The sequence below is a fragment of the Dermacentor andersoni genome, chromosome 7, assembly GCF_023375885.2.
Source record: "Dermacentor andersoni chromosome 7, qqDerAnde1_hic_scaffold, whole genome shotgun sequence".
In the NCBI taxonomy this organism is placed as follows: domain Eukaryota; kingdom Metazoa; phylum Arthropoda; class Arachnida; order Ixodida; family Ixodidae; genus Dermacentor; species Dermacentor andersoni.
In genome coordinates, this window is record NC_092820.1 from 154,286,851 (window position 1) to 154,312,235 (window position 25,385).

General features: G+C 44.6%; 1 protein-coding gene across 1 annotated transcript in view; it reads right to left on the bottom strand.

Moving 5' to 3' along the window:
* LOC126533534 (uncharacterized) overlaps positions 1-14,513 on the bottom strand; it is a 35,083-nt gene extending 20,570 nt beyond the window's left edge. Inside the window, exons 1-5 of the mRNA XM_072289540.1 lie at positions 14,479-14,513; positions 12,112-12,215; positions 10,069-10,086; positions 8,813-8,866; positions 4,487-4,702 (exon numbers count right to left, since the gene is read on the bottom strand). Of these exons, the coding sequence (XP_072145641.1) occupies positions 4,487-4,702; positions 8,813-8,866; positions 10,069-10,086; positions 12,112-12,215; positions 14,479-14,513 (427 nt within the window). The remainder of the gene's footprint in view (positions 1-4,486; positions 4,703-8,812; positions 8,867-10,068; positions 10,087-12,111; positions 12,216-14,478) is intronic.
* Between the last annotated feature and the right edge of the window lie 10,872 nt (positions 14,514-25,385).

A 25,385-nucleotide genomic window follows, 5' to 3' on the forward strand; every position in this document is an offset into this window, starting at 1 on the left:
CGAAGCAATGAGAGTATGCTATTGTTCTCGCCTTACTTGTGCTGACGGTTCTCTTCGCGTTTTGCAGCGGTGTGACTACGTTTGTAACCATCATTATGCCGCTATTGGTGCTTACGCAAAGAAAATTTACATGCCACTACTTTGATTTTACCTGCCGGAGGCGCTGTCAGAAGCGAAAGTTCTGACGTGGGACGTTTCTCCTAGAGAAGGAAAAAAAAAAAAAGAAACGAAGTGCTGCTCCTGAGGGTGACTGGCACGTGTCGTATTTTCTCGCTGTCGTGGAATAAGCAAGAACAAAGGTGCGAAGCTCTGAGCTCCGTTCCCCCGTATTACACTTGCATTGCGACCGTATTTATTTCGCTCATTTCATTAGGAGGCCTGTGAGCTTCAGAAATAGCCATGCGACAACAACATAAGCATAACGGATTTATGCCGCGATTTGCTTCTTCATACATGAAACAGGTGTGCGCTTACTGGCACGAATTTGTAAATCAGGTACACCCTGATGTCCGGTGCACCGTACGAACAAGATTGCAGATTGATTGTCATAATACTCCGCAATAATACACGGCATGGTCTTTGCGACGTCGTCATTGGCCGTGAAGCCATAGCTGTTTGTGATGTTATTTTTCGTCGACTACCTGATTCATGCCGCATGCTTTATTCTGGATATGCGCCCCGCTTGAGGTTCAACGTCATAGTTGCTATACACAGTAGTGAACGAAAACATGGGCCCTATAACGTAAAACTATTCCAATATGTTTCTATTACAATCTCCTGACGTCAAATTTGCGTAACCACTAACGCAAGCACCGGGCGGTCACCCACAGGGTTGTCTGAACATACCTATCAAACGCTCTCCTCGTTCATAGGAGGTCACTTTTGTTTGCTTGAAAAACGATTAACATTGCCTACACTGAGCGGCTTGTCGTATCTAATTGGCTGACAAGAGGCGAGGAGAACGCTCAAGTGGAGAGGGATTCTATGGGGCCGAGCCACTGCACTGAAAGTCGATAACTGGATGAAGTGGGTGGTGCCCGCATCTACGATTGGTCGGCTTTCCCTTACTTAGCTTGCGGTGACTGGTCGAAAATCGCGGCGGCATGCAACGGAAGCTCAAGAATGACGCTAAAACGGACCCTGAGCAAAGAAGAGTTGGCAGAATGAGGGGGTAAACGTGCCTAAAGTGCTCGAAAACGTTAGACGGCCACGCAAGAAGTTTTATTATTCGCAAACACACCCATGCTCTCCGGCAGGGGCGAGTAGCCAGTGTCTGAGCGATCGGCGGCAGCCATCTTCTATTCCTTTCGTAACGGGGAAGCCTGCGGCTATTCCGAAGAAAATTCAGTTTTGTTCGGCATATTAATGCATCTTTATCGCGTACACGTCACTTTGACGCGGTGAGTTCTTGCGGTTTTGTGACGTCGCGTGAAAGGCAGGTGAAGTGGGTGCAGCCCGAAAACTTTTTACCAATAGCCGAGGGCTAATGGCGAAAAGGGGTCGAATTAGAAATAACTGTTTTTCTTTTTTTCTGTCAAATCATGCATAATCAGTGTGTACACATCATATCAGATGGGTAGGTATCGCGGTTTTCGTGACGTCGCGTGACAGACAGGTGAAGTGGGGTGGTCGAAAAAAGTTTTTGACCAATCGTGGAGGGCTGATAGCAGAATTGAAACAGAAATGTTTGGAATAGTTTTACGTTATAGCGCCCGATATTTCGCATTTTGGGTAATAAAAAAAATTATGGGGTTTTACGTGCCAAAACCCCTTTCTGATTATGAGGCACGCCGTAGTTGAGGACTCCGGAAATTTAGACCACCGGAGCTGTACGTCTCAGAAACTGGGTGCTGCGTTATTCGAGACCACTAGCTGAGGGGAATAGCCCCTTGAACACTCGCTGGCTCGTTATGTTATTCGCACCGCATAGCCTAACTATAGTGCACATAATTTGCGTGTTCCAAGAATCTATTACAAGGAAACGGTATACTACATAAGGCGGAACGTGAATGTGTGTGTGGACTGATGGGAGAAATTTTAGTGATAACTGGTGAGGTTATCCAAGTGAGAGTATTAGCAGGCTCCTGAAAGTCTAATATATCTCAAGGGATGAAAGGATGAGAAAAAAAGGAAAAAATGGCACACAAGTCCACCACCACGCAAATTCGAAAATGAAGGTAACAGTGAGCACCATGAAATGAACAAATTGGAAGTTGAGCCTTATGGCGCCAAGAATAAGCAAAACGGTATCTATCTCTGTCCTTCTGGCTGCAGCGTGCACCCCTTGTTTGGTTTTAGGGAGTTTTAGCGCGCCTGGTGTCCGGGTAAAAGCAAACGGACTGGACATTCTGCCGGATGGGCCGAGGCGCCTACGTAAACGGCCTGCATGGTGCAGTCACCTGCTGGCGCAGAGCTCAACCAGGGAACACAGAGCTAATATTTCAGCAACCAAGTGTATTCTACTTCACTGCTGGTGTAAATTGTCGGCAGCGGCGTAATCGTGTTGCAGTCGAACATCTACGCCAAGCAGCAAAGCAAAATGCGCTTGCTTAATGCAACGCTAGCTGTGTCTGTTTGGTCTAGCTCTGGGCCACCAGGTCGCTGCACCGTGCAGGCCGTTCACGTTTGCACCTTCGCTCATACAGTAAAACGCCCAGTCAGCATGCGTTTACACTAATAACAGAGAAGCTAAAGCTCTCCAGCATGACAAAAAACGTCTAATAGCTTCAAAATATAAATAATTTCTCACAAGAAACAACAACAAACAAGCCTCGTTTATGTCCTCCACGCTGTTTTCGCGACCATGACGACGCATAATTTGGCACGAATACATTCTCATTTTCTCTCACACAGCATTTATGTGGTAACGACGACGTCATCTTCGTGCACTAAGGCGTTGCATGTTATGGCTTCCGAAACAAATATGCACACACGCCACCTCTCTTGCCAAGCACGATTGTTGAGCAATAACGCGGTGCTTCACGCATCGGGCTTGGAAGTGAACGTTGTTGCATTAGTGTGAGTTCGAGTCCTAGCGGTTGTGGCGAGCAAATCTTCAATTTTGAAGCTTGTTTCGCTAACCTCCGCTCATTCTAACAACATTATCCTCATGCGTGGCAAACATTTTGGCGTGCCGCCTATATTGCAATGCTTTGGAATGTCATGATCTGTCATACTAGCAGTTCTTCGTACTTTACAGATAACTATGAGGCGGATATTTATTCTAAATGAGCTATATTCGCAGGCTATATATGGCGTTATTACTTGATTAAGCGTAGCCGACATGCGCTTGCTACCACAGCTGCCTGGTTCAAACACGTACCCTTTCATAGAAGCTAGTTTGGTAGGTTTGAGATCGCGTGTAGAGCTGTAGCATTGCTTTATTTAGTTAGTGTACTACGCCTTTAACGACGCCTTCTGGGGATTTCGATATTCGCATTAATCTTGTAAATGACTCCTCCTAGTCAAATTTCCTAGTTTCCCGATCTTCCTGGCGGGAGCTTCGTTCCTCGTGACCCGCGTGCCCGCCGGGCAGCCCGAAACGGCCTTTTTACTTTTTGTCATTTTCTGATGGTGCAAGCGGAAAATCGCCAAGAGATGAAACTGGATGACGAAAGCGAAGATAAACAGTACAGCTATGACGAAAGCCGCGGAAAAACACTCGAAAAACACGGGCCATTACGTAGTTAACAAAAGCGGAGAAGGAGGAAGCTATAAAAGTGCAGGACGCAGAACAGCACCCCGAAGAGAAACCATCGCAGCAGCAGACGACACCAACAAACACTATCTTAAGTATTCCAAGGAAAAGGCTGCAATTCTAACTAGCCAGAGAGGATGAGAAGATCGCCTGAAACTTTCTAAATGGTCGCAGCTCGCAACAGCGCAAGCAATAGGCCGAACAAATGGCCAACGACGAAGTTACAGTCCAAGCACGAAAACAAGGGGTCATTATAGTTAGCACGGCAGACACTGAACTTGCGCTGAATGGTGCGACCTTTGTTAATTTTTTTTTCAAGGCGGGATTGGGTCAGCTTTTCGGGAGATTTACGGCCGGGTCCTTAGAATGCGGAGGATTGCTCGAAATCAGGGAGACTCGGGAAAGTTGCAAAGTATGCAGACGCCTTTGTGCCAGCCGACAGGTGGAACCTAGCTTTTGCAATTCCAGTTACGTGCTCTTTAGTTGCCGTCAGCGTCAAGAGATGGCACCATCATCAGCAATGCTACACACGCCTGTCTCTCCTTCCGTAAGCATCAACAAGTGGTGGCCAAAACGTAACTACCGTTGCTTGCTTTCGGCTCCTGTAATCGCTTCCGGTGCCTTCAGACAACAAACACATGTCCTCCGAGATTCGCCTTCGCTACTCTGGCAATGCAGTCACTGTGGGTGCGATTTGGGCACCACCTATATCTATGCAGATCGGCGACATTCTTTACACCTTACAAACTGGCATATAAGGTTCTCGTAGGAGAAACATCGGCAACCCACTCGACATCGACGTAGCTGGCTCCGCTGTCTTCGCAGAAGAAAGGGAGTCTGGCGTAACATCCGTGTTCGAGCTGGCCTGCGACGACATCGCCACCGATATCGACGCGGCTGTCGCTGAGGTAGGCATTGGGAACGGAGTGGACGACGGTGTTGTAGTGTTGACGTCACCGCCCGTGCCATCTGTTGCACTGGTGTTGCTCGTGGTGATGGGCGTCGCTGGGGAAGGAAGGAATAAAAGAGAATGGACTCAATCTTCAGGAACAAAGAATAAAAAACAAAAAAAGAGTAGTAAATGACAAAAAAATAACAGCGGAATGATTAAACGAACACGCTAGGTAACAGCAAAGAAAGAGAGAATGATATGCGGAACAAAAGAAACAGAAAGGATATACTGAATGGGAAAGCAAGTAAAACAGAAGTAATAAACATGTGAATGAAGGTAAAAAGAGTGGATGCTTAGAAATGTTATGGATTTGCTGAAACTAGAAGCGCGAGAAGAAAGATTCGCGAGGTGAAGATCATCTCCACAGCTTCCCTGTAAGGTAAAACATGGCAGGCAGAAACATCGTTTTAACATGGAGGGATGACGAATGAATGAAAATATTAATACATGAACCCCACTGGCTATTTTCACTGCATGTAAGAGCGTCGGCATGCTGCCTATGCTGAAACATTTTAACAAGACAACGTTTTATGCTAGTTTTCGTGATTTTCTGGAGGAACTAGATTTCTAAGAATGTTTACATTTTTAATAATTGTGGGACGCATTACGGGACGATATGCTGACGCATATTGAAGTGTAATGGTTTACTAGTGGATAAGTGGAACTTGCTATATTCAAGGCATTGTATGAAACGATTACAAAGCCACTGCCATGGGAGCACCTAAAACGGCAGCCACTTCACATTGAGAGATAATGGGCACTGTGCTATGGGTGACGTGTGCCAAAAAGTTTAAGTTTGTGAGTTGTATGTGTTTTCTTTTTGGAAATAATTACTCAAGACTAGTCTTCTCCCGAATTTCATGCGTTAGACGAAGCGTGTAGCTGGTTTTCCAGCTCTCCTCGGTTAAATACGCAAAGTACGTTATTCATTTTTTGTCGAAGCCAAAGACTCTTTCGTGAGTTAAATACAACAAATGTTTGTTCTGTGCATGGTAATTGCAAACATTATTGAAAATTACTTATTCATGCATTCCACAGTGTTATACAGACGTTATCCGCAATATTTTGCAGAGCTCTAAAAGAACTGTACATGACACTGAGTTCAGGTTCGTCGGAAATGGGAGGCATGTTAAGTGTAAGATACGGCAAACATTTTACGTTTCCTGCTTGCTCATAAGCTTTGCAAATAATTACTGAGCCCTCCTCCTTTCCCTACTTTCATGTGTTATATGCGGCTGGGAACGGTTTTGCGAAAAAAAAAAAATTGCTCGAAAGTATTATAGGCGGAGAATGTTTCAAAGTCGCCAGTCCTATGCGGGCAATATTTTAAAGCATCTGGTTTAATTAAATGCAATAAAAATTGTCACTGAAACTGCTCTAAAGCAACAGCTTTGCTGGAAATGGGTTTGCTGTTGTGAAAGGTCACGCAGGTGTGCGATGTCTCTTGCGAGTCGGCACGTAAATGGGGAGCTTTCGCTTCTTTGTATGCCGCATTTTCGTCAACGAAATTATGCGGCAGCGCTGACTTGTTGATGCTGCCGCCTTGCTAGCTCTAGTTCCACTATAGGCACACAGAATTGCATTTACAGCGACTAACGTTCTATTTAGCCGTTCGCGTTAAACTGGGGGCAACAACAATCACTAATATACGCGTATCACGGCATTCTTTCTCCAGCGATAACTGTCGTGCAATGCGAAGAAATTTCTAACGCGCTATGGTCGAACAAAGTATGAACAGATGTTACCAGCGTGCCGGCTCCAGTTTATGTTCACGGTGTTTCAGCATTTAAGCTGTGATAGCATTGAAACTGACTAAACCTAATGAAGGAACTCGCATACCCAACAGCCGCGACATGATCACGCAAACTTATAGCGGAACAAACAAGTTTCCGCACACAATCTAACGTGGTGATATGCGATCATCGATATGGGTAACATCGTTTCTATGTTAAGGCTGCCGACCACAGCAAATTGCTGCAAACATTGTAATTTTAGAAGATTACTGCCACATTTTTTAGGCTATTCTTTCTGGTGTTAGTGAAGGTACCTGACCGCGAAAGTTTAGAAAAGTATACTGAAAAGCTTCATTGCACCCCAAATAATTTGCTATAATCACTTTTCTAGAGCAATTTCTTTTTTTGTGCAATACCGATACTGGATTGTAGAACTATTGTATATTTAGGGTGCTTTAAGACCTACTACTATGTTTTTCCGGCTTAGTAACGTTATTTTAAGCAAAAATATCAATACTAGAAACTGTCAAGCCAGTACTCGTTTATTTTATATCCCAACAATTTTTTTACCTCTGTAAACTGGCTTCCTTATTCATTTTTATTTGCTGCGCTCTTTCAAAAACTTGTAACGAACTCGACAGCAGGTCGCCATAGCTCAAGGAACTGCATGTAGGCTACAGACGGTGCCAAAAACATTGTCATACTGTGAACGAGGGGGTGCTAAGAGAAACCCGAAACTTGACGTTGCTAATTTTTACAGCATAAGGATTTACACTCAGTTTAACCCAGAAACGTGAAACTGAACACCCGAGGAGCACAAATGTCACCCCCTAGAATAGCCCACAAGTGACGTCACCGCTTGCGTCTCACCGGTGGAGGAGCATCATTCGAGCTTCCTTTATCAAGTCGCGATATCACTCGCTTCATGCCTTCTCTATGGTGGGGCGCAAGCCGTCCCGACACTCATGGGCATCTACAATTAGCATAAGAATTGCGCTTGCCGGCTGTTGTATCTTAATCTTAAGTTGACAGGAATTTATTGCGCTGTAAAAATTAGCAGACAGTCTTCAGTTTTACAGCATACAGGAATTCCTGTTGTTTGTGTTGATTTTCTAGCTCTACATTTGAGAAATCCGGCCACCCAGTTTTGATCTGATTCCTGCATCAGTTCGATTTGCATGGCTGCTAGAACTTTCATAGTTTCTTCACCACATCTCGGCGTGGCACAAACGCACAGCCCTTTTAGTCAACACTGTTTCACTCGAGCATCAGGAGAGATGACGTAATCCTAAGAAAAGAAGAAAATAGAAGAAAACATTTTTTTTTTGCTTCAGAACGATGCTTTAGGTACCGTTATTATTGTTTTAGTTGTCTTTCTTTATTCAGGAATATTATTGCTTTGTGCTGTTCTAATTGGCTTTTCTTTGCGATTGCGTTAAACGTTGGTTTGTTTTTCTACACGAATATTTCGTTTGCCTATGTGCTTATCGAACTGGATTTGTGTGTAGACCTATAGGAAGAAGAATAATGTCTATCGTATTAATGAACTTCGGTTGCAACTGCTTCATAATTCACAGTTTCACTTGCATTATATTAGGCAGTTTTAGAAATACGGGACCCAAGATTAGAGGTTGCTATCTTACGGATGTACAAAGAACGCAAAAAGGAACATAGGAATGGAAAACAAAAGAAAATAGTTCAATAATACACTCTGGGACCTTTCTCCGTATATTACGTTAGGATGCAAATATGTATAGAAGGCAAATGAAACGCTGCTGCAGCTTAAGATATACTGGTGGGCTAGTTCGCTAATCATGTTGGAATATGGCAGTGCACTTCGAAACAAGGGCTTCACTCTGTGTCAAGTCCTGGTTTCGAAGTGCGGTGCCATATTCCTGCCTCAGCTGTTGCTTCTGCTATTGCTGCTGCGACGGCTACTACTATTGTTGCTAACTACTACTAGGAACACACTAATACTACTAAAGGTAGAGAAACAAGCAGCTATGCTAAGAGGCTTAAAGACGCTATTTGTAAAGCTCCTTATTGTTTTAATGGCCGCGCACTTGCGAGCACACGGACGAAGACAAAATCTCAAAAACATGGCCGCTATTAATGAAAGCTCCTCGACAACCAAATCGAGTTAGGGTTCTTCTGTCACGTCAAGTCCCTTTTCGGTGCGATATTTCTAAAATACCAAAACACTTCCGTTTCTAATCTGCCGGATATAAGCGGCCCAACATCAGCGGCCTTGAGCAACGGCACGTCTTTCCGTATGTACACACGCGATGTATCGGCTCCGTCGGCGGCATAAAAAAAACTGGTGGGAAATAGGAGGTGACTACAAACTCGGTGTAAACTAATGTGCATTCTGTATTTTTCGTTCGTGCGAAGTGGTCTCTGCCTTTATGTAAAGTTATCGCGCACACTTACTCGGCCTAGATCCTCCTCCGCCAATGACATTATACGACGGACTCCGAGTGTCTTCTGTCGGGGGAAAAAAAGCAAGAGCGCAAGTATCATATCAGAGAAAGATACTCAGGAAGATGAAAGCTCAAAGTTTTGAGCAGAAGTTGAACACTGAGTTCTAAATTCAAGCCTCATTCCAACATTAAATGTACTGAGGTGGGAAAGCCACTATGCGAGCTTGACGATAGGGCCTCTAGCCAGTACGAATGACAAGGACACGCAAATAGTACAACACATTCAGAATATTGCTAAGGCAAGCAAGAGGCAAAAAAAGTCAGCTGTTGTACCGTCTTCAATTATGATGCGAAGTGCGCGGAGCTCAATGCTACAGTGCGCTTTTATTTCCCTTTCTTCCACTTTTTGTCCACTAAATGAGAGAAAAAACACATCGCAAAAAAATTTAAACGTTTATTTATACTACACGATGCGGTTAGTTGTGATAACGTGCGAACGGCTAGGGGTACTGAAGCTCGCTTGGCTAACCCTAAGTCTTGAAAGAACAAGCAGGTCATGCCACTGCCATTTACTTCACTATCACAACTAAACGTACCCCACCTCCTTTTTTTAGCAGTGCTGCTGCATCGCATCGAGCTATAAGTAGAGCATGGCACACGGCCGAACGGGTGAGGGCCGACTTAGGGCCGATTTACGCTCGAGCCGCCCATCACCGAAAGCCGCACCGCACGCGTGCGGTCGCGCGAAAGATTGCACGTATCAAACACTTGTGCACGAATTTCGGTTTACAATGTGTAAGGTATGCACTGTGCGCACAGTGTAAATGGCAATTTGTGCAAAAGTGCTGGATACGTGCAATTTTTCGCGCGACCGCAAGCGTGCGGTGCGGCTTGCGGCGATGGGCGGCTCGAGCGTAAATCGGCCCTTACGCTCAATTCACACAGCCTTCCGCACACCTTTCGCATGTCCGCACATAACTCCGCCTTAAGCGGTGCTGCCGAAACGTCGCCATATTGCGCTCCCACGTGACGACCCTCTGCGTCATGACGCAGAAACATACACTTCCTGCGAACAAATACCAAAAACGGGTTCATCGAAGATATATTTAATAAATAATTTTGGGTGAGCTGAAGCTTGCCAGTATTAGCTTTCTTTTTTTTTCTTTGTTTAGAAATCCAGGACCTACATTCGACGCAAAGATAATGAAAGTTGGGCGAGTACTCCTGCGATATTTGCGCCACATTAGGAAATAGGAATCGACTTACCCTCGTCCGAATCATCCGCTGTATGCAGAGAAGAGAAAACGCGAAAGCAATAGGCAGTTCTTAGAAAAGTGCGCATGTATGGCTTGAGATACTACACAGAAACATAGGTACGCATAGCACGTAATGTGGCGAGCAGTTGTTAGGTAATGAAGTCCGTGAGTGTTCTAGACGCGATTAGACCCGACATTTTATATTTTCCTTTTACGGCGGCCAGAAAGTTTTCCGAGCTTTAAAAGGAGTTTTTGTCGTCACTACCAGACCACACGGACATCACTGACTTCCATGCAAATGCTGAACAATTGGATTATTTATTCCAGCGCGAAAATCATATATTGCTGCTCAAGAAAAATATTCAACACAGAGAAAACCAAAACCCAACACAAATATAAGGAGTCAGAGTTCTAGTTCATACAGGTGTTTGTGGAAGAAGTGCCGAACTCCCCTTAACTGTCTCTCAAGTGTCACGATTTTACGTACGTTCCGTAAAACGCATTAAATAAACTTCAGGGTTTAACGTCTCTAGTAAACGCCAAGGTTTATGGGCGACTACGTATTTTCCAGGTTAATTATGTCCACCAATGGTTTCTTTAACGTGCATTTAAAGCACGGTACACGATCGCGTTTTGCATTCTTAGCCAATCGGCATTCGGCCCCCGCGTCCATGAATGGAACCCGTCCGCCGCCTCGTGGTCAGCCGCTGAACTTCATAGCCATTGAGAGGCGGCGACAAGCCAACATTAAAAGTATCAGCCCCACCACTGCAGCCCGCTGGTCTGATTGAGGGGTGTAATGAGCCTATAGCTGGCAGGCAAATAGACTTCCAAAGAAGTTGCGCCCCAGTTCACACACTTGTCCTGAAATCTTAACGTACTAGATGTAAATTCCTTTTCGCATGTACACCTACGGGATTCGGGACAGAAGACTTCGGTACGTCGCGGCAAACTGCTATGGTGCATTATATATATATATATATATATAATTAAGTTTTTGTTCCGGAAGGTTAAGATGCGGAGTAACAAAACATGTCACTAAAGGCAAATTTCGTGCCAAAAATGGTTAACAAAAGCAAAGGTGCATAAGAACTTCTCTAAGAATCTTCTGTATGCAGCTTATCTGGGAATCTCATTATTTCACTCCATGTGCTTTGTCACTACAATGTGTTTTTTCTTGCCCCTCACCATGTTTGTGATCTTGAAACTGGTTAAGTGTGGTGCTTGGATCCCGCACTCGGGCTCTTGTCTTCAGCGTATACAGATTTGTGCATAGAGGGAAAAGGTGAGAAATTTCGGACGAAAGCCTGCGCGCAGTTTTTTTTTTTCTCACTGGCTCCTCGCTTCTTGTAGAAGAATCAAGGTGATACGCCTAAACGCCTGTAATGTCACCGATTATGGCACATAACTTCAGTAGTAGTATGCAAATGAAGGCGGCGCGTGGAACCACCAGAAGTGCATCACGCTACCACAAAAGAGAGGAAAAAAAGCAGTTTCGTGACCCAAATGTGACGTGGTCCCTTGGTCACAGTATGGAAAAGGGAAGGACTGTTGCCTGCGGATGGCTAATCCAATGAGTAGCAGAAATAGTGTTAATTGGCAGCGGTAATGCCCGCCTTCTGGCAGCAGATTTCAATTTCTCATATCCCCTAAAATAGAGGACTTGCGGTGAAACGCTCCATGGGCGAGTAGCCCCGCGGACAAAGGGCCAAAATGAAATGTTTTTTCTTTCTTTCTTTCTTTCTCTGCAGACGGCTTCTTATAACTGCCAGGGTATAACCGATATACGTGTTGTCTAAAACATGACAGCCACGAACCCTGTCTGACTCTGCAATCACTTCTGGTGCCCGCAACCCGCGAAAGCATAGCCTTCGAGATCTGCTTCCGCTACTCACAGTAAACTGTCGGCGCAGGGTGGAATATTATAGACACATTTCGGACGCTACCTATTTCCAATGGGCTGTTGTGAGGGGTCCCTAATATTCCAGTTATTAGAAACTTCTTTTCGTTGTTGTCAGTGAATGTGTGAATATAAAACTTAAGCGATGCTCACATGAGAACCGCGTAAACACCAGGAGCAGCAGGATGATCATGATGATGAAGAGGATGCAGTTGCAGATGAGGATAAACGCCACCCGTCTATCCTCTTCCTTATCACTGCACCAGAAATACCAGTAAATCAGTAACTTGGCCTTCCCGTGACCGGATGGTTCACGTAACTTGAAGCGAAGTTGAAGAATACAGTGCTACACTCTAAATGAGACTGAAGCCGTGTATATCGTTCTAGGTCATCTGGAGTTTGAGCTTTATGGTAATTTTTGAAGTGCGATTATTGTTGGCTAATCAGTATTCTTTTTCGGGGGTACGTCACGTCGGAGAAGTAATAAAGCGGGCTCAAAAACGCCCAATAAAATTGTTTCCCCGACGTTATCTTTTCTGTGGCGCATTTTATTGCAGCCTCGAAAGAAAGCCAGTGAGATGCGTAAAAATTTCGTCACTCCACACTTTCGTGCATGGATTGCAGCTCCCTCCATAAGCGTCAGTTACGCGAGGCGGGATAAGGGGGAGGGGGGGGGGCATGGTTACTCTCCGAAATGTAGCATATCACTGTTATCTTATCAAAAAGAAATTTCGTGGTGGTTTCTGGCAATACTCCTGCTCTCGGCTGAGAGCAGCCGTATTCAACACAATCAACATAGCCTACATACAGCTCTCAGCAAATCTTATTTTCAGAGTCTAGTTTCAGTCTAGAGAATCTAGTTTCAAGTCCTTGCGAGTCCCTTTGAAAGAACCCGTTTAAAAATTTCAGCGATCTCTCACATTATTTATCTGTTAGCTCTGCATTTGATCGTTATGTGTGGTTATCGAATGTTACAAGATTCTTTTTGTACAGTGGAATGAAGAGTGCGCAAAGATGCTTCCAAGTTTTGATGAGAACACAATGACATTTATTTTCTGTGCTTTCGTCAATACACAGTTAGTCCAGCTTACAAGAGAACACCCCCACCTTTCTCCATGGGAAATGGGAACGTTTTGTGTCGCTCTCAAACGTGTCTCCAAAGCACCAAGGCCGTCATAAGAGCGCGACCAAGAGTGCCTTCGTTTACATGAAGGCTACACGAGCGAGTTGAGTTCGAAATCACGCTGACAAAGCCCGACTTGACCCTGTTTACGTAAATTCGCTTCTGGCGAGCCTAGACGACGGCAGCACGCAAGGTTGAGGCGGAATATCAACGCCCTTCCAACAGCGCTTGTTCTGTTCGGTTCCAGCAGCCGTAATCAACGCCCAGTTCTATTTCAAGGCTCTTGATGAGTTTCCACTGCACAGTACTTGTCTTTGCCTTAACCTGATACCATTCCTGCTGCCCGAGCATAGATATTCTGACGTCTCAGTAGTCCTTCGCACGTCTCAGGACTGGCTGATCCGTGCCGTACTCGTTAACATGGGCTCTGCAAATGTATCGGGCTAGACCAACCAACCGCGCAGTATGGCTTAAACATGACTCGACGCTCGCTCAACGTGAACGATAGTGTTAACATAAACTGGAAAAGCTGATTCCAGCGAGACAAGCCGACTCTACCTGCTTCTGGTGGGATCACGTAAACGGCTCGAGCGTTTGCATCCATTTTCAGCGTTGCTCTAGGTATGTTCTCACAATCGGCTCCTTCGTAACGTAAGCGTCGAGATGCGCTGAACTCCATAAAAGATCATTTTTTTCCCTTTGTTTCTTGTTATTTTTTTTAATTCCGGTTTGTTTCTTTGTTTGTTCATTGGCTTCCAATGGGCTGAACCATTTCACATGTGAACTCGCAGGCGATGCTCTATAGCATGTCCTTTGAGTCGAAGGTCTGCATACGAATAGTAGATACTTCCGCCTAAAGAAAGAAGAAAAAAAGGAAAGCTGACAGAGTACCACGCACATTCCTGTAGGGCTGGTGCCTGTTGACGCCAATTTATTGATATGTAACCACCAAATGCGTTTGTGTATATTAAATTTAATGAAACGCTTTTCCCCCTGTTGTGGACTGGTTGACTACAGTTTTCCCTCACCACCCCCTGGTGCCTCGCGCGCGACGGAAGACGGCGCGCTTATTCCTCGCGTTCCTCCCTTGCGTGCGCCAGCTTGAGCCACCATCGACGGCTCCTCACGTTCGCACGCTTTCACTCGCACGTGCAACATGCGGTGCGCGGCGCCGGTTTTATCGCCCCTGTGCTTTATACGGCGTCTCACGGCAACGCTGACGGCGACGGCGGTGGCAGAAATGCTCCTGGAGGGGCCATATAATTGTTATCGCAATAAACGTACGCTGAAAACTGACGCTGAACCCACTCCGCAACATTACTTTAGCCACTGAAATGAGTTTTTCAAGCTGGTTAGGCGAAAATGAAATGGTTAAATGAAGTAAAATATGCACTCACTTGTCTTGCTCTCGGTGCACAACGCTTATGCTCATTTCTGTTGTTCAGGAAAGATGAAAACATATCGCGTACATTAGAGACTGTGGAAGAAAAGCCAAACAGTCGTTATTTTCTTTAAAGCTTTTAAAAATATTGCGCTTACCTAGTCTCAGTGTGGTAACATTTCGCCTCGAGATGGAATTTAATATTAATGGTCTTTAGCATAGCACTTCGCACCGTTGAGTCAAAAAAGAAATGTGAATTCTCCTTTGTGTGCGCCTTTCGTGGTGTCCGAGTCGCTCCTACCGACAAGTCATTACACATGAATCTCGAAGGCCGTGTTTTGCAGTACTGCGCCCACCGGAAGTCACCACGTGATGTCATACTCGTCCTTTTTGGACATCACACGCTGCGAGGGACACTGACAAAGCCGCCTTCACTTTTCTTTTTTACAAACAGAGCAAGTAGCAGTGCCAGTTTTTATGCACTGGATGATCTGGATTATAAAATATAACATGTTTCTACGAATTTTGAACCAGCACACTGCAGCGTCAGGGGAAAAACACGTTTTTATGTCGGTACAGAGAAAACGTAGTTCGCTATGAACTAACACCACCTTACAGGCAAGTTATTCTATCTACAGTCAGCAAACCTTTTACAAGCAGATTTCACGGCTCAGGCAAATCTATCTGGCGATCAAACTAATCAGCTTTTATGCTGGTTCGCACACTTCGGTAACGCTGCGTTTACAAGGTTCAGGATCTAGAGTCACGGTCCTCAAATGACGGTAGCAATTTTTTAAAGCACCCCACATGCATTTAGGAAATCAGGTCCGTTCGTCATTGCAAAGCACTCGAATATGCGAAGCGAGATACACACGACGAATGCTGTCGGTCATGCGCGTGGCACAGCAACATATATTCGTAAATATTGATTGGCAAGTTTTATTATTCATTGTTTTTATTTTCTCGCGGACAACGCGCACACGCCTGCATCTCATCGTTTGGTTCAGTAATATCATTATCTTAGGCCGTCTATTACTGGTGGGTAAATCTCTGTAGCGGATTTTTAATAACTTATCGCGTGTACAATGCATGGCCTCGGATGGGTACACTCATTTAATATACTTATTGCAAAAGTCGCGTGACGTGTACATGCGCGCAATTGCACGATAACACAGGCGACGAAAGTTGACGTCCTTTTTTTTCTGAACAGAGGTGACGGCTGATAAGAACAACAACAATACTGCATGAAAGAGGAAGAGAAAAAGAAGAGCAAGAGAAAGTTCGAAACTTTTTCTAGAGGGTAGGGCTAAATCACTCTGACGTATTAGCAGGTCCCTATACTCTGTCCCGTTTTTCCTCGGTCCTGTTCTGTCAGTGATCTGTCCACGTAAAACGCGCTACCAAATAAAACGCCTCATGAGAACGCGGTTTTGATGATAAATAAACTTCTTTCGCAAATTGGAATGCTTTCTAGTACAAAAGCCATTGCTCGCACATTCTACAGTTCCTCCATTTTACGCGAACATTTTCGACTAAGCGTGACTCTTTTCTTTTCTTTTTCGAACTTGTCGGCGACAAACACGAAAAGACATTGTGAGATTACCGGAAGCGAAGGGTAGGGAGTGGAATAAATTGATTGGCACCTGACATCATTGTGGAGAGGATGGCCCGACCAGGGCTTGAACGTCGTCCGCAGGAGAGTCGTTGGGAATCACCGGGGTTTTAGCCCTGAAAGAGAACCACAGGCAGAAACGAGCAGCTCGCAGCTTCGCGCGTCTTCTTCTTCTGGCACGAGCTGGGGAACGTGGCACGGACATGCACGAGCTTGCTCTCTTCTTTTCTCGACCACTGCCGCCCTCACCACCACCGCATCTGTATCAGATAAATTTCAATCCACCCAAGTTCAATGTACCACTTTTTATTGAAATCGTATTCCTCAAAGTTAGTAATGTTTTTCACCGTTTCAGCGCCCGATTGATAGCCGATCCCCCAGCGTGGGTTGCGCCAGGTCATTGGTAAACAACAACCGCAGCAACAACAGCAGCAACAACAGCAACCACCACCACCACCACCACCACCCGATCTTACGCATAGGTAAGCAAATAGTGAGTAAAAGCCCACTTCCAGTGTTTCGCACATACTCTGAAACTGTATCAGAAGTTTCTTGCACGCAAAGAAAGTCTCACAATTTAGCAGGGCACTGCTGTGCTTTCCTGTATCTATATTAAGGTTTTGAGACTGTTAACTTTCGTCTTTTGTAAGAAATTGACAAGTCGAAAATGTCTTACACTACTACGCCTTTAGTTGGTGCACGTAATACATGCGAATTAATGCACATCTATAGGTAGAGCGGAAATTGAAATCGAAAATATATGGCGGTTCCAGTGCTTCTGCAGCTGAAATTTCTTCATGTTTGTGTGCACTTTGCTGTCAGGATACCGGGCCATCCACTTGCTTCAAGCAGTGGCCTGGAGGTACACAGCGTGCTCCCAGCGAACTATCAAAGCCCTTTTTTGACGTCATTAGAAAAAAAAAACAGCGCGAAAGAGACCGGGCGAGTAAGACTAGACAGGACGAGCGCTGAGCGTTTAACAGGAAGAGTTTGTCTGGTATTTCTTGCCCCGTTTTTCTCGTGCCTCAGTATGGACCCATGAATCTGAAAGCTGTAAAAAAAAAAAGGAAAAGTTAGCAGTGTTTTCTAAACTATATATCTGGCTGCTGCGTGATGGGAAAGCTCCGCGGATACCATTTTGAAGCTTCACGCAGCTTTATTACGATCAGTTTTAATATATTCATTGCCATTACTCCACGGAGTGTCACGCTCATGAAACAAGTCGCAGCCATTGATTGCAAGAACTCTTCAAGTTTGTCTCGGAATTCCTTAGTTGACGTCAATCACAGTGGTCATCGCAGAAGCACGAGAGCCTCCAGTTACTGTGTTGTGAGAGAGAGAAAGACATTACAGATCTTTTCCTCGTATATTTACTATAAGCTATCGGAAATGCTGCCGTTGAGAAATGGAAGTATTTTTACATCCACAACGGGTCGAGTACGAATCAATCATTACCGTTTTTCAACATCATGTTGAGCCACTGCCGTCTGGGATACATCCAGGACTACGAGCTTTCGCCAGCAATGGGTAAACGGAGAAGAAGTGGGAAGTTTAACCAATCGTTCCGATACAATTAGTGTTCTTTCAAACGTACAGCCAGCTTGCAGGCGCGAAACATGTGTACCCAATTGGCTCGAGCACCAAAGACACTTCAGCGCGTGCCGTAACGGGCCCTGAACCAACCTTCAGATTTCCTGAGAAAACACATTCCGCGGATAGCATACGCAGCTTAGAACATCTCAGCCAAATTTCGCTGTCGTGCGCCGCGCGTGGAGCTCCCAAGCATAGCGCGAAGTCAACTCTCTCTCAAACGCCTTCTTTTCAAACAGAAGTCCTGAAACACGCTCTTTTCGAAACTGCAGGCGATTGGCAGACGCCGCCATAAGCGAGATTCCCATGGACGGTTCCGATTAGCCGATGGCTGCTAGACTAAGGTTCATGTTACTCGCGCACCCCTGAAGGTATTCGCCTGGGAGGTGCTCTTCCCACGGAGAGGCGTTGTCTGGTCGACACCTTCTGTGTCGACAGAAAAGTTTGTTGGCGTTATACGGCTCTCAACGTAGCCGCTTCGCTGCTCTGCTCACGCAGCAGTAGATGCCAAATTCATCTGAAATCTACCAAACGCAGCTCTGTCTACCGGGTCAGTGGCAGGGACTCCACGCAATGTTAAGGGGAGTTATATCCGCTCACTACAACCTTGATATGGGGTTGCCGATGCAGCTCCAGCTTCTCCGGTATGAAATGCGCAACATGGTGACCGACGCGAAATTCATCGGCGAGCTGTTAAGCGCGGGCTGTCGATGTACGCACACGATTGAAAAGAGGCTTTGCGCAGACGACGTTACAAACTGCAGATTAGAGGACGAAAACGTTTGGGCTGGGCCCCACCACCGACCCAGCTACGTAGGAACGAAACCCGTGGAGGGGGAATGAGAAAGGTAAATATTGCGCTCAGTGTATCTTCTCTCCTACTGGGCCTTCTTAGAACATTATTTCGGCAATATATTTCTCGGAAGCCCGAAATACTGTAGTAGTAACTGTGAGGTTCCAACAAAAAGGTGGTTCAGTGTATAACGCATGTTTAGGCCCTGTCGTTTTTTTATTTTTTTTATTTCGTCATTCATAATTAGTACAGAAGGAGGTCCCGGAGTTACAAGAACTGTCAGGGGGACCTCTTATTAGTAATTTAACACTGCATGAATTAATACATTTTGGCAACATAGCAGCGACAGACATCAGAAAACGCGAAGTTAATGAAAAAATAAACAAACACAAAAAGTTGCTTACAATAATTGAAGTTCAAAACACAAGCAAATGAAACCGATACAGTGTATGAATAAATAAATATGTAGTAATTGACACGTTATGGAACATAGGAATGACACATGTCAAAGAACACGGGGTTAATGTAACTGATAATTAGAAATAAATATATGCTTACAATGCGCAAAGTACAAATGTTATATAGACTATGCGACAAAAAATTTGAAATGCCTAAGAAAGGAGAAAAAAGAAGACAAAGGAAGATATAGAATAACCAATAAATAAAGGCTGTCGATACAATAGGTAAGTACAGAACCATTGAAAACTGGGAAATAGATTTGTACACAATATATACATATAGTAATGAATCAGTAGCCAGTAGTGTCGTTAGTAAATATTTCTTCGTCTCTCTCCTGAATGTCAATGCTGTGCGGCAGGCTTTAATATGGGGTGGTAGTATGTTCCAGTATCTAATGGCCGTAAAAAGGGAAGTAAACATTCCATAATTAGTGTTTATTCGAGGAAGTAAAAAATTGTTGTTAGAGGAAAATCTCGTATTGTTAGTGTTGGTAAGAGCAGAGTTATTAAATGCATCTAAAATTATTTCATGATTTAGTGTGCAGTATATTAGTAAAACCAATTTGAGCTGGAGCATGTAACGTAATGGTAGTATTTTTAAGGAACTTAAAATTGGTACTGCATGTGACATGTGACTAGAGAAATTGATGATCCTCAGGCTTGATTTTGTAAATGTTGTAGATGTATTATGTGCGAGCAATATGTGTTTCCCCAAACTGAGATGCAGTATTGTAAGTGACAGTGAATAAATGCGTGATAAAGTGAAGTTCTAACGTTTTGTGGAAAATACGAGCGCGTTAGGATTAGTACTCTTATTCTAAAGGCAATTTTTTTTTTGAGACCATGTCAGCATGCAAGTTAAATTCAAGTTGGGGGTCAAGTTTGACGCCAAGGAAGACAACTTCATGTGCAGGTGAGAGAACATGAGTTTGTAAGACGAGCGGTGGCGCGGGCGCGATGACGCGTTTATGTGTATGAAAAAGCATAAACTGAGTTTTCGAAGGGTTGATGTGAAGTTTGTTACTTGTGCACCACGCAGATAAGTTGCTTAGGTCAGAATTTAGTCGTTTTATTACAGTATTTATGCATTTGCTATTAGTAAATATAGTCGTGTCGTCAGCATATAGAATAGATGAAGTACTGGTTAAACAGTGAGGAAGGTCATTAATGTACACCAGGAAAAGTAAACGGCCTAAAAGTGAGCCTTGTGGGACACCCTTAGTGACTGGTTTAGTACGTGAAAGTGAACCTCCGAAATTTACATCTTGAGTTCTGTTAGTCAAATAACTGCGGATGAGCGTAAGAGCTGGGCGACGGATGCCCAGAGCTTCTAACTTGTAAGAAAGGATGTTATGACAGATGGTGTCAAATGCTTTACTGAAGTCAATCAAAACTGAACCAACAATATGGGAGTTGTCAAGGGCATGTTTTATTTTGTCAGTGAATGATGTTATAGCTGTTTCAGTCGAATAACCTTTACGAAACCCGTGTTCAGGCGAGAGAAGATTAAATTTGTGAAAGTAGTTTGTTAAGCGGGTTACAAGTAGTTTCTCAATGACTTTGCTAAAAAAAGATAGCATGCAGATAGGACGGTAGTTTGAAATTGATTCTTTGTTACCTTTATTTATTATAGGAGTTATTTTAACGTGTTTTAATTCATCGGGGAAAACGCCTGTTATGAACATGCAGTTAACAATGTGCGCGAGTACATCGGCGATATGAGATGATACTAATTTGATTTTAGAAGGTTGTAAATTATCAAGGCCAGGACCTGTAGTTCGTAAACTAGCGATTGAATTGGATACTTCTTTGGGTGATGTAGGGAACAAGTAAAATGAATAAGGGGTTTGCCTGAGTACTGGCTGTGGTATACTGTCTAGTGAATGACCATGTGTAGGACAGAAAAAAGTATTGAATTCATTTGCGATATCAGTGGCTTCCGTTACTACCCTTGTTCCTGTATTAAGTTCGTTCAGTGCGTGGTTTGGTGAAGACAGATGAAGAAAGGACCTAATGGTATCCCAGGTTTTGCGGGTGTTATTTGTGTGTTTAACAATCGTTTTCTCAAAGTAGGAACGCTTGGCTTCTTTCAAGAGTCTGGTAAGTGTGTTAGAATAAGTTATGTACCGCGACTTTAAAGTTACATTAAAAGGTTGGCATTTTAATTTTTTATGGAGGTTATCACGTTTTTTAATACTTTTTAAGAGGGATCCTGTTATCCATGGGTTTCTAGGGGCGGGGAACAAGTGAGTATTTTGTGTTAGGCTAGTACATTGCGAGTACGCGCTTTTAACTTTGTTGTTAAATTGTTCGAATGCCAGGATTGGGTCTGTTATAGAAAGAATCGGGTTCCAGTCGATTTCAGCAATTTGACTAATGAACTTAGTGGTGTGAAAGTTTGCCGTTCTTATGTTTCGTAGGTACGGTGTGTTAATAGACTTTAATAGAACGAATATGGGATAGTGGTCTGTTATGGGAACAGTGACTACGCCAGCACATTGCTCTAGGTGTAAGTTTGATAATACATGATCTATTATGTGTGATCCGGATGGAGGACATCTTGTGGGTACGGTTATTGATGAATCTAGGCCATATCCCGCATAGCAGTTGGTATAATTAGAGCAGTAACTATCATTGGGGTTAGTAATATCTATGTTTATGTCAGCGAGGATGACAACATTTTTATTTTCGTTTGTAATGATGTTCAAGATAGCATCTAGTCGAGAACAAAAGTTTGCAGAGCAAGATGATGGGGAACGGTATACTGATCCAATTATTGTGTTTCTACTGTTAGTTGAAAGAAAAGTTTTATCAAATTCCAAAAATATAGATTCAACGTTAGGGCAAGAGAAAGATAGATCATGGCGACGGTGATATGGATGGCTATATTGGACAAGAATTGCTGAACCACCATACCGAACACCCTTACGGACACATACTTCCATTGTGTATCCGGGTATACCAAATAGCTTGCTATCAGAGTTTGTCAACCATACTTCTGAGAGGCAAATGATAGTGAAAGGGTTATTTAGATTAGAAAAGAAATCTATCATGTTATCATAGTTCTTTGAGAGGCTACGTATGTTGAAGTGTATCAGGGATTTATGGGTGAGCCTGCTGTTATTTAGTGAACGTTTTAGTTCTTCTGAAGAAAAATACATTGTTTAGAATATTTATTTGATTAGATGTAAAAACGGAAGGCTTGGACAGCTACGAGGCGATTAGTGAAAGGTCGCGTGTGCTAGAAATAACGTACACGCGGCCTACTCCTGTCTTTCATGCTTTGATGCGGCAGTTGTCCGTCCATAGAAATTTCCAGTTGTGGTGCTTTTTTAGTTCGAGGGCTGAGCAAACAGACGTTTGTTGTCTTGTGTTAAGTGGTCGTTAATAAAGACCTTCGCCTCTGCAGATGGAGGGAAGCCGAGAGTAGTAGTGTTTAGTGGTGCTTTTCGGGCCTTATTTATGAAATCAGTCTTCTTAGTGCGGGAACAGAAGAGTGCAATTACACGTTTATCCTTCTTCGCAGGGACGCGGTGAACAATGTCTATGTCAGATGGTGCCACAGGGCAGCCAATCTTGTCGCCAATTTTTTGGAGAACAGCGACACAATTCTCGCCCTGTGTGTACGGCACACCCCGGATCTCGACATTGTTTGTACGAGAATACTGCTCGAGGTCCGCTACCCTTCTAGCCAGCTTCTCATTTTCCTTTGCGAGTGTTTTGTTCTCTGCATTCACAGCGTCACATTTTCCCCTCGATGCTTCGTACAGGTGGTTCATCATGCGCAAACTTTCACGCATTTCTGCGATTTCTTTCCGAAGGGCGTCAACATCGCGAGCAAGTTCTGCATTACTGGGCATTGCTAAAAATCCGCGGGAGTAACCTTGGCAGCAGCAGGCGTGACAAAAGTTAAGAACAAAATGGTAAATGCCGTATAAAAGCGCAGACTAACCTGCGTAACCAAAAAAGTACTGCTTAGTGGTGTGTCCTTGTTGCCACGGCTGCTGCTGCCAAGTGAAGCGCAGGATCAAACGAATCCCTTTTTTGTAGTGCTGGCGGCGCCATGGAGCGGTCCAGTTCAGTGGTAGCGTTGCGAGATGTCACCAGGTGGCCACGGTGATATGGACTGGCGGGGATGGTGGGCGTGAAGTCCACGTGCCAAGATAGCCGTATGCTTGTCAGCACAGCGGTGGTGGAAATCAACGCTTGCCGATTACTGTGCTCCGATCTGCCTAACCAAAAAAGTACTGCTTAGTGGTTTGTCCTTGTTGCCGCGGCTGCTGCTGATGAAATCGAATGAAGGCAGAACTTTACCCGAGTTTCGAAGCGACGATGTTTACTGTGCCAAGCCAGCCTCCAGATGAATGGGTAGTTTGCGCTGGTTCACCGTTGTGCACGTCAGTTGCTTTGAAGGGCTCGGGCAAAAAAAAAAAAAAAAATAAATAAAATATTAACGCAGTAAACTAATTGAGGAAATGCCGATATGACACACGTTGTGGCAACTCGCTGTCACAAAATTTGATTTCAGTGGATTTCGAGTCATACCGGCATAATTTGAAATGAACGAGCGGTTTAATTGCCATACAATGCCCCGAACATGTATTCTTCATGTTCGTAGGCATTGTATGCCAATTAGCCCGCTCGTTCCACTGTTCAGCAACCAGGTTAGAGACATTGCGAAAACTCCCAGCAATGTCATTGGCTTTAACATGGTTTTACCAAACAAGTGTGCCATGGTTTGATCAAACAGAAAATTTCAAAAAAGTCCAAGGAGTTTAAAAGTGCAAAGGATGCATTTTTTATGCCTTAGACCCGGGGCTGAAATTTGGTGTATATGGAAAGACAACCCGAAATGTTGAAACATTGTTTCACCGTTCTTGTTTTGGTGTGGCATACACAAAGTACTTTTCTCGGAAAAGAGAAAAGGATACGTACAGCGGTACAATGTAGACACGCACAATTGAGAGGGTTTCTTTTTGTCACAGTTTTTTTAAGCAGCTCTCTGTAGTTTCGGAATTATCCAAGTAGCCGGAAGCAACATTAGCTTCATCACAACTTCCGTCTACACGCCTTTCTGATTACTGAACGAGATCTCTGGTTGACTATGAACACGCACGTACACACACAAAAAGAAAGAAGCGTGCAACAAGCGTAAAGGTGAAGAGACAATGACAAGCAAAAAAAAAAATAAAGGTTAGGAAACAGAGCAACGATCGCGACACTTGCACCAGAGTCGCTCCTTCTTTGCAACCCCCTATAGGCACGCTCGCGTAAAAAATCATGACGCACGCCAGCCGGACCCCGAGCCATCGGCGCGGCATGCGAACGTTCGGGGTCATAAAACCCATCGAGGATAGAAAGCGGCGGGCGCCGGCTGACACACGGGCCGGTGCATCTTGCCGTGCTCTCTCACACGGCTGGGTTGGCCTCGAGAACATCGCTTCTTCGTGCGGGGTCGATGCACAAGTGCGCCACCGTCGGGCGCACGCCGAGACCCACTTTAAGCGCACGACGCGCCACACTCTCGATTTCATCAGTTACGTGCAGTACAGAGGAATGAATGCTACTTTAGGACACGAAACGAAAAAAAAAATTATCCTAGACCTGACAGTAGCACGGAGTTATGAAAGTTGTGATTTGACATATACAAGAGGACTCTATATTGAGCAAGTCTGTGGTTGCTTTAGAACATATTGCCACACCGAAGACAGAGCCACGAAGAAAACACGTCCAATGGGCCCGGGACCCTTCATTGGGATGTGTGCATGTAGCTTCGTGGATGTTTGCGCTGCACTTAGTAAAAATTTATATATATGTATATACTAGCGTAAATTTCATGCTCGTATAGGGAATTTACACGATCTGACACGCTAACTGCACCATATTGAGAACAGAGCCTATAGTGTCACTCCTTGCGTACATGTAGATATGAGTCCGAGTCGCACGGGAATATCAATGGAAACACAGAATATTGAGACAGGAATAATAACCTAACAGTCTCTTATTCAGATCTTCGCCGAGTTAGTGGGGTACAAATATATTAGGGATAACTTGCACATGGTGCTTCGATAACCAAGGGGACTACGTGTAAACGCTATGGGTTGAACTCGCGCTGCACGCAATTTCACCGTGGCACGCATTAGGAGCCTTAGTGTGGCGCTGCCCGTTACTTGGGCGAATTATAATCCGGTCTCCCGACCAGCAGAGAGGGGACATCCTCCTTCTCTACGCTCCGCTGGCGCGAAAGGACCGCGGTAGTCTCGACGCTGGCTGAAACACCGTCGGCGCGTTAAGCGCCATTAAAGAACGTCCCGCGGCCTTCCGTTCTCCGCCATGCCGGCAACACGTCACACCATGGCCGCGTCCGCTGACCAGCACTTATCGCAGGGCGTACGGCCACTCCCCTCCCCAATGCTGGAGGACGGTCGTCAGGGAACGGCACGTTTATTGCTCGTGACCGCCCTTGGACA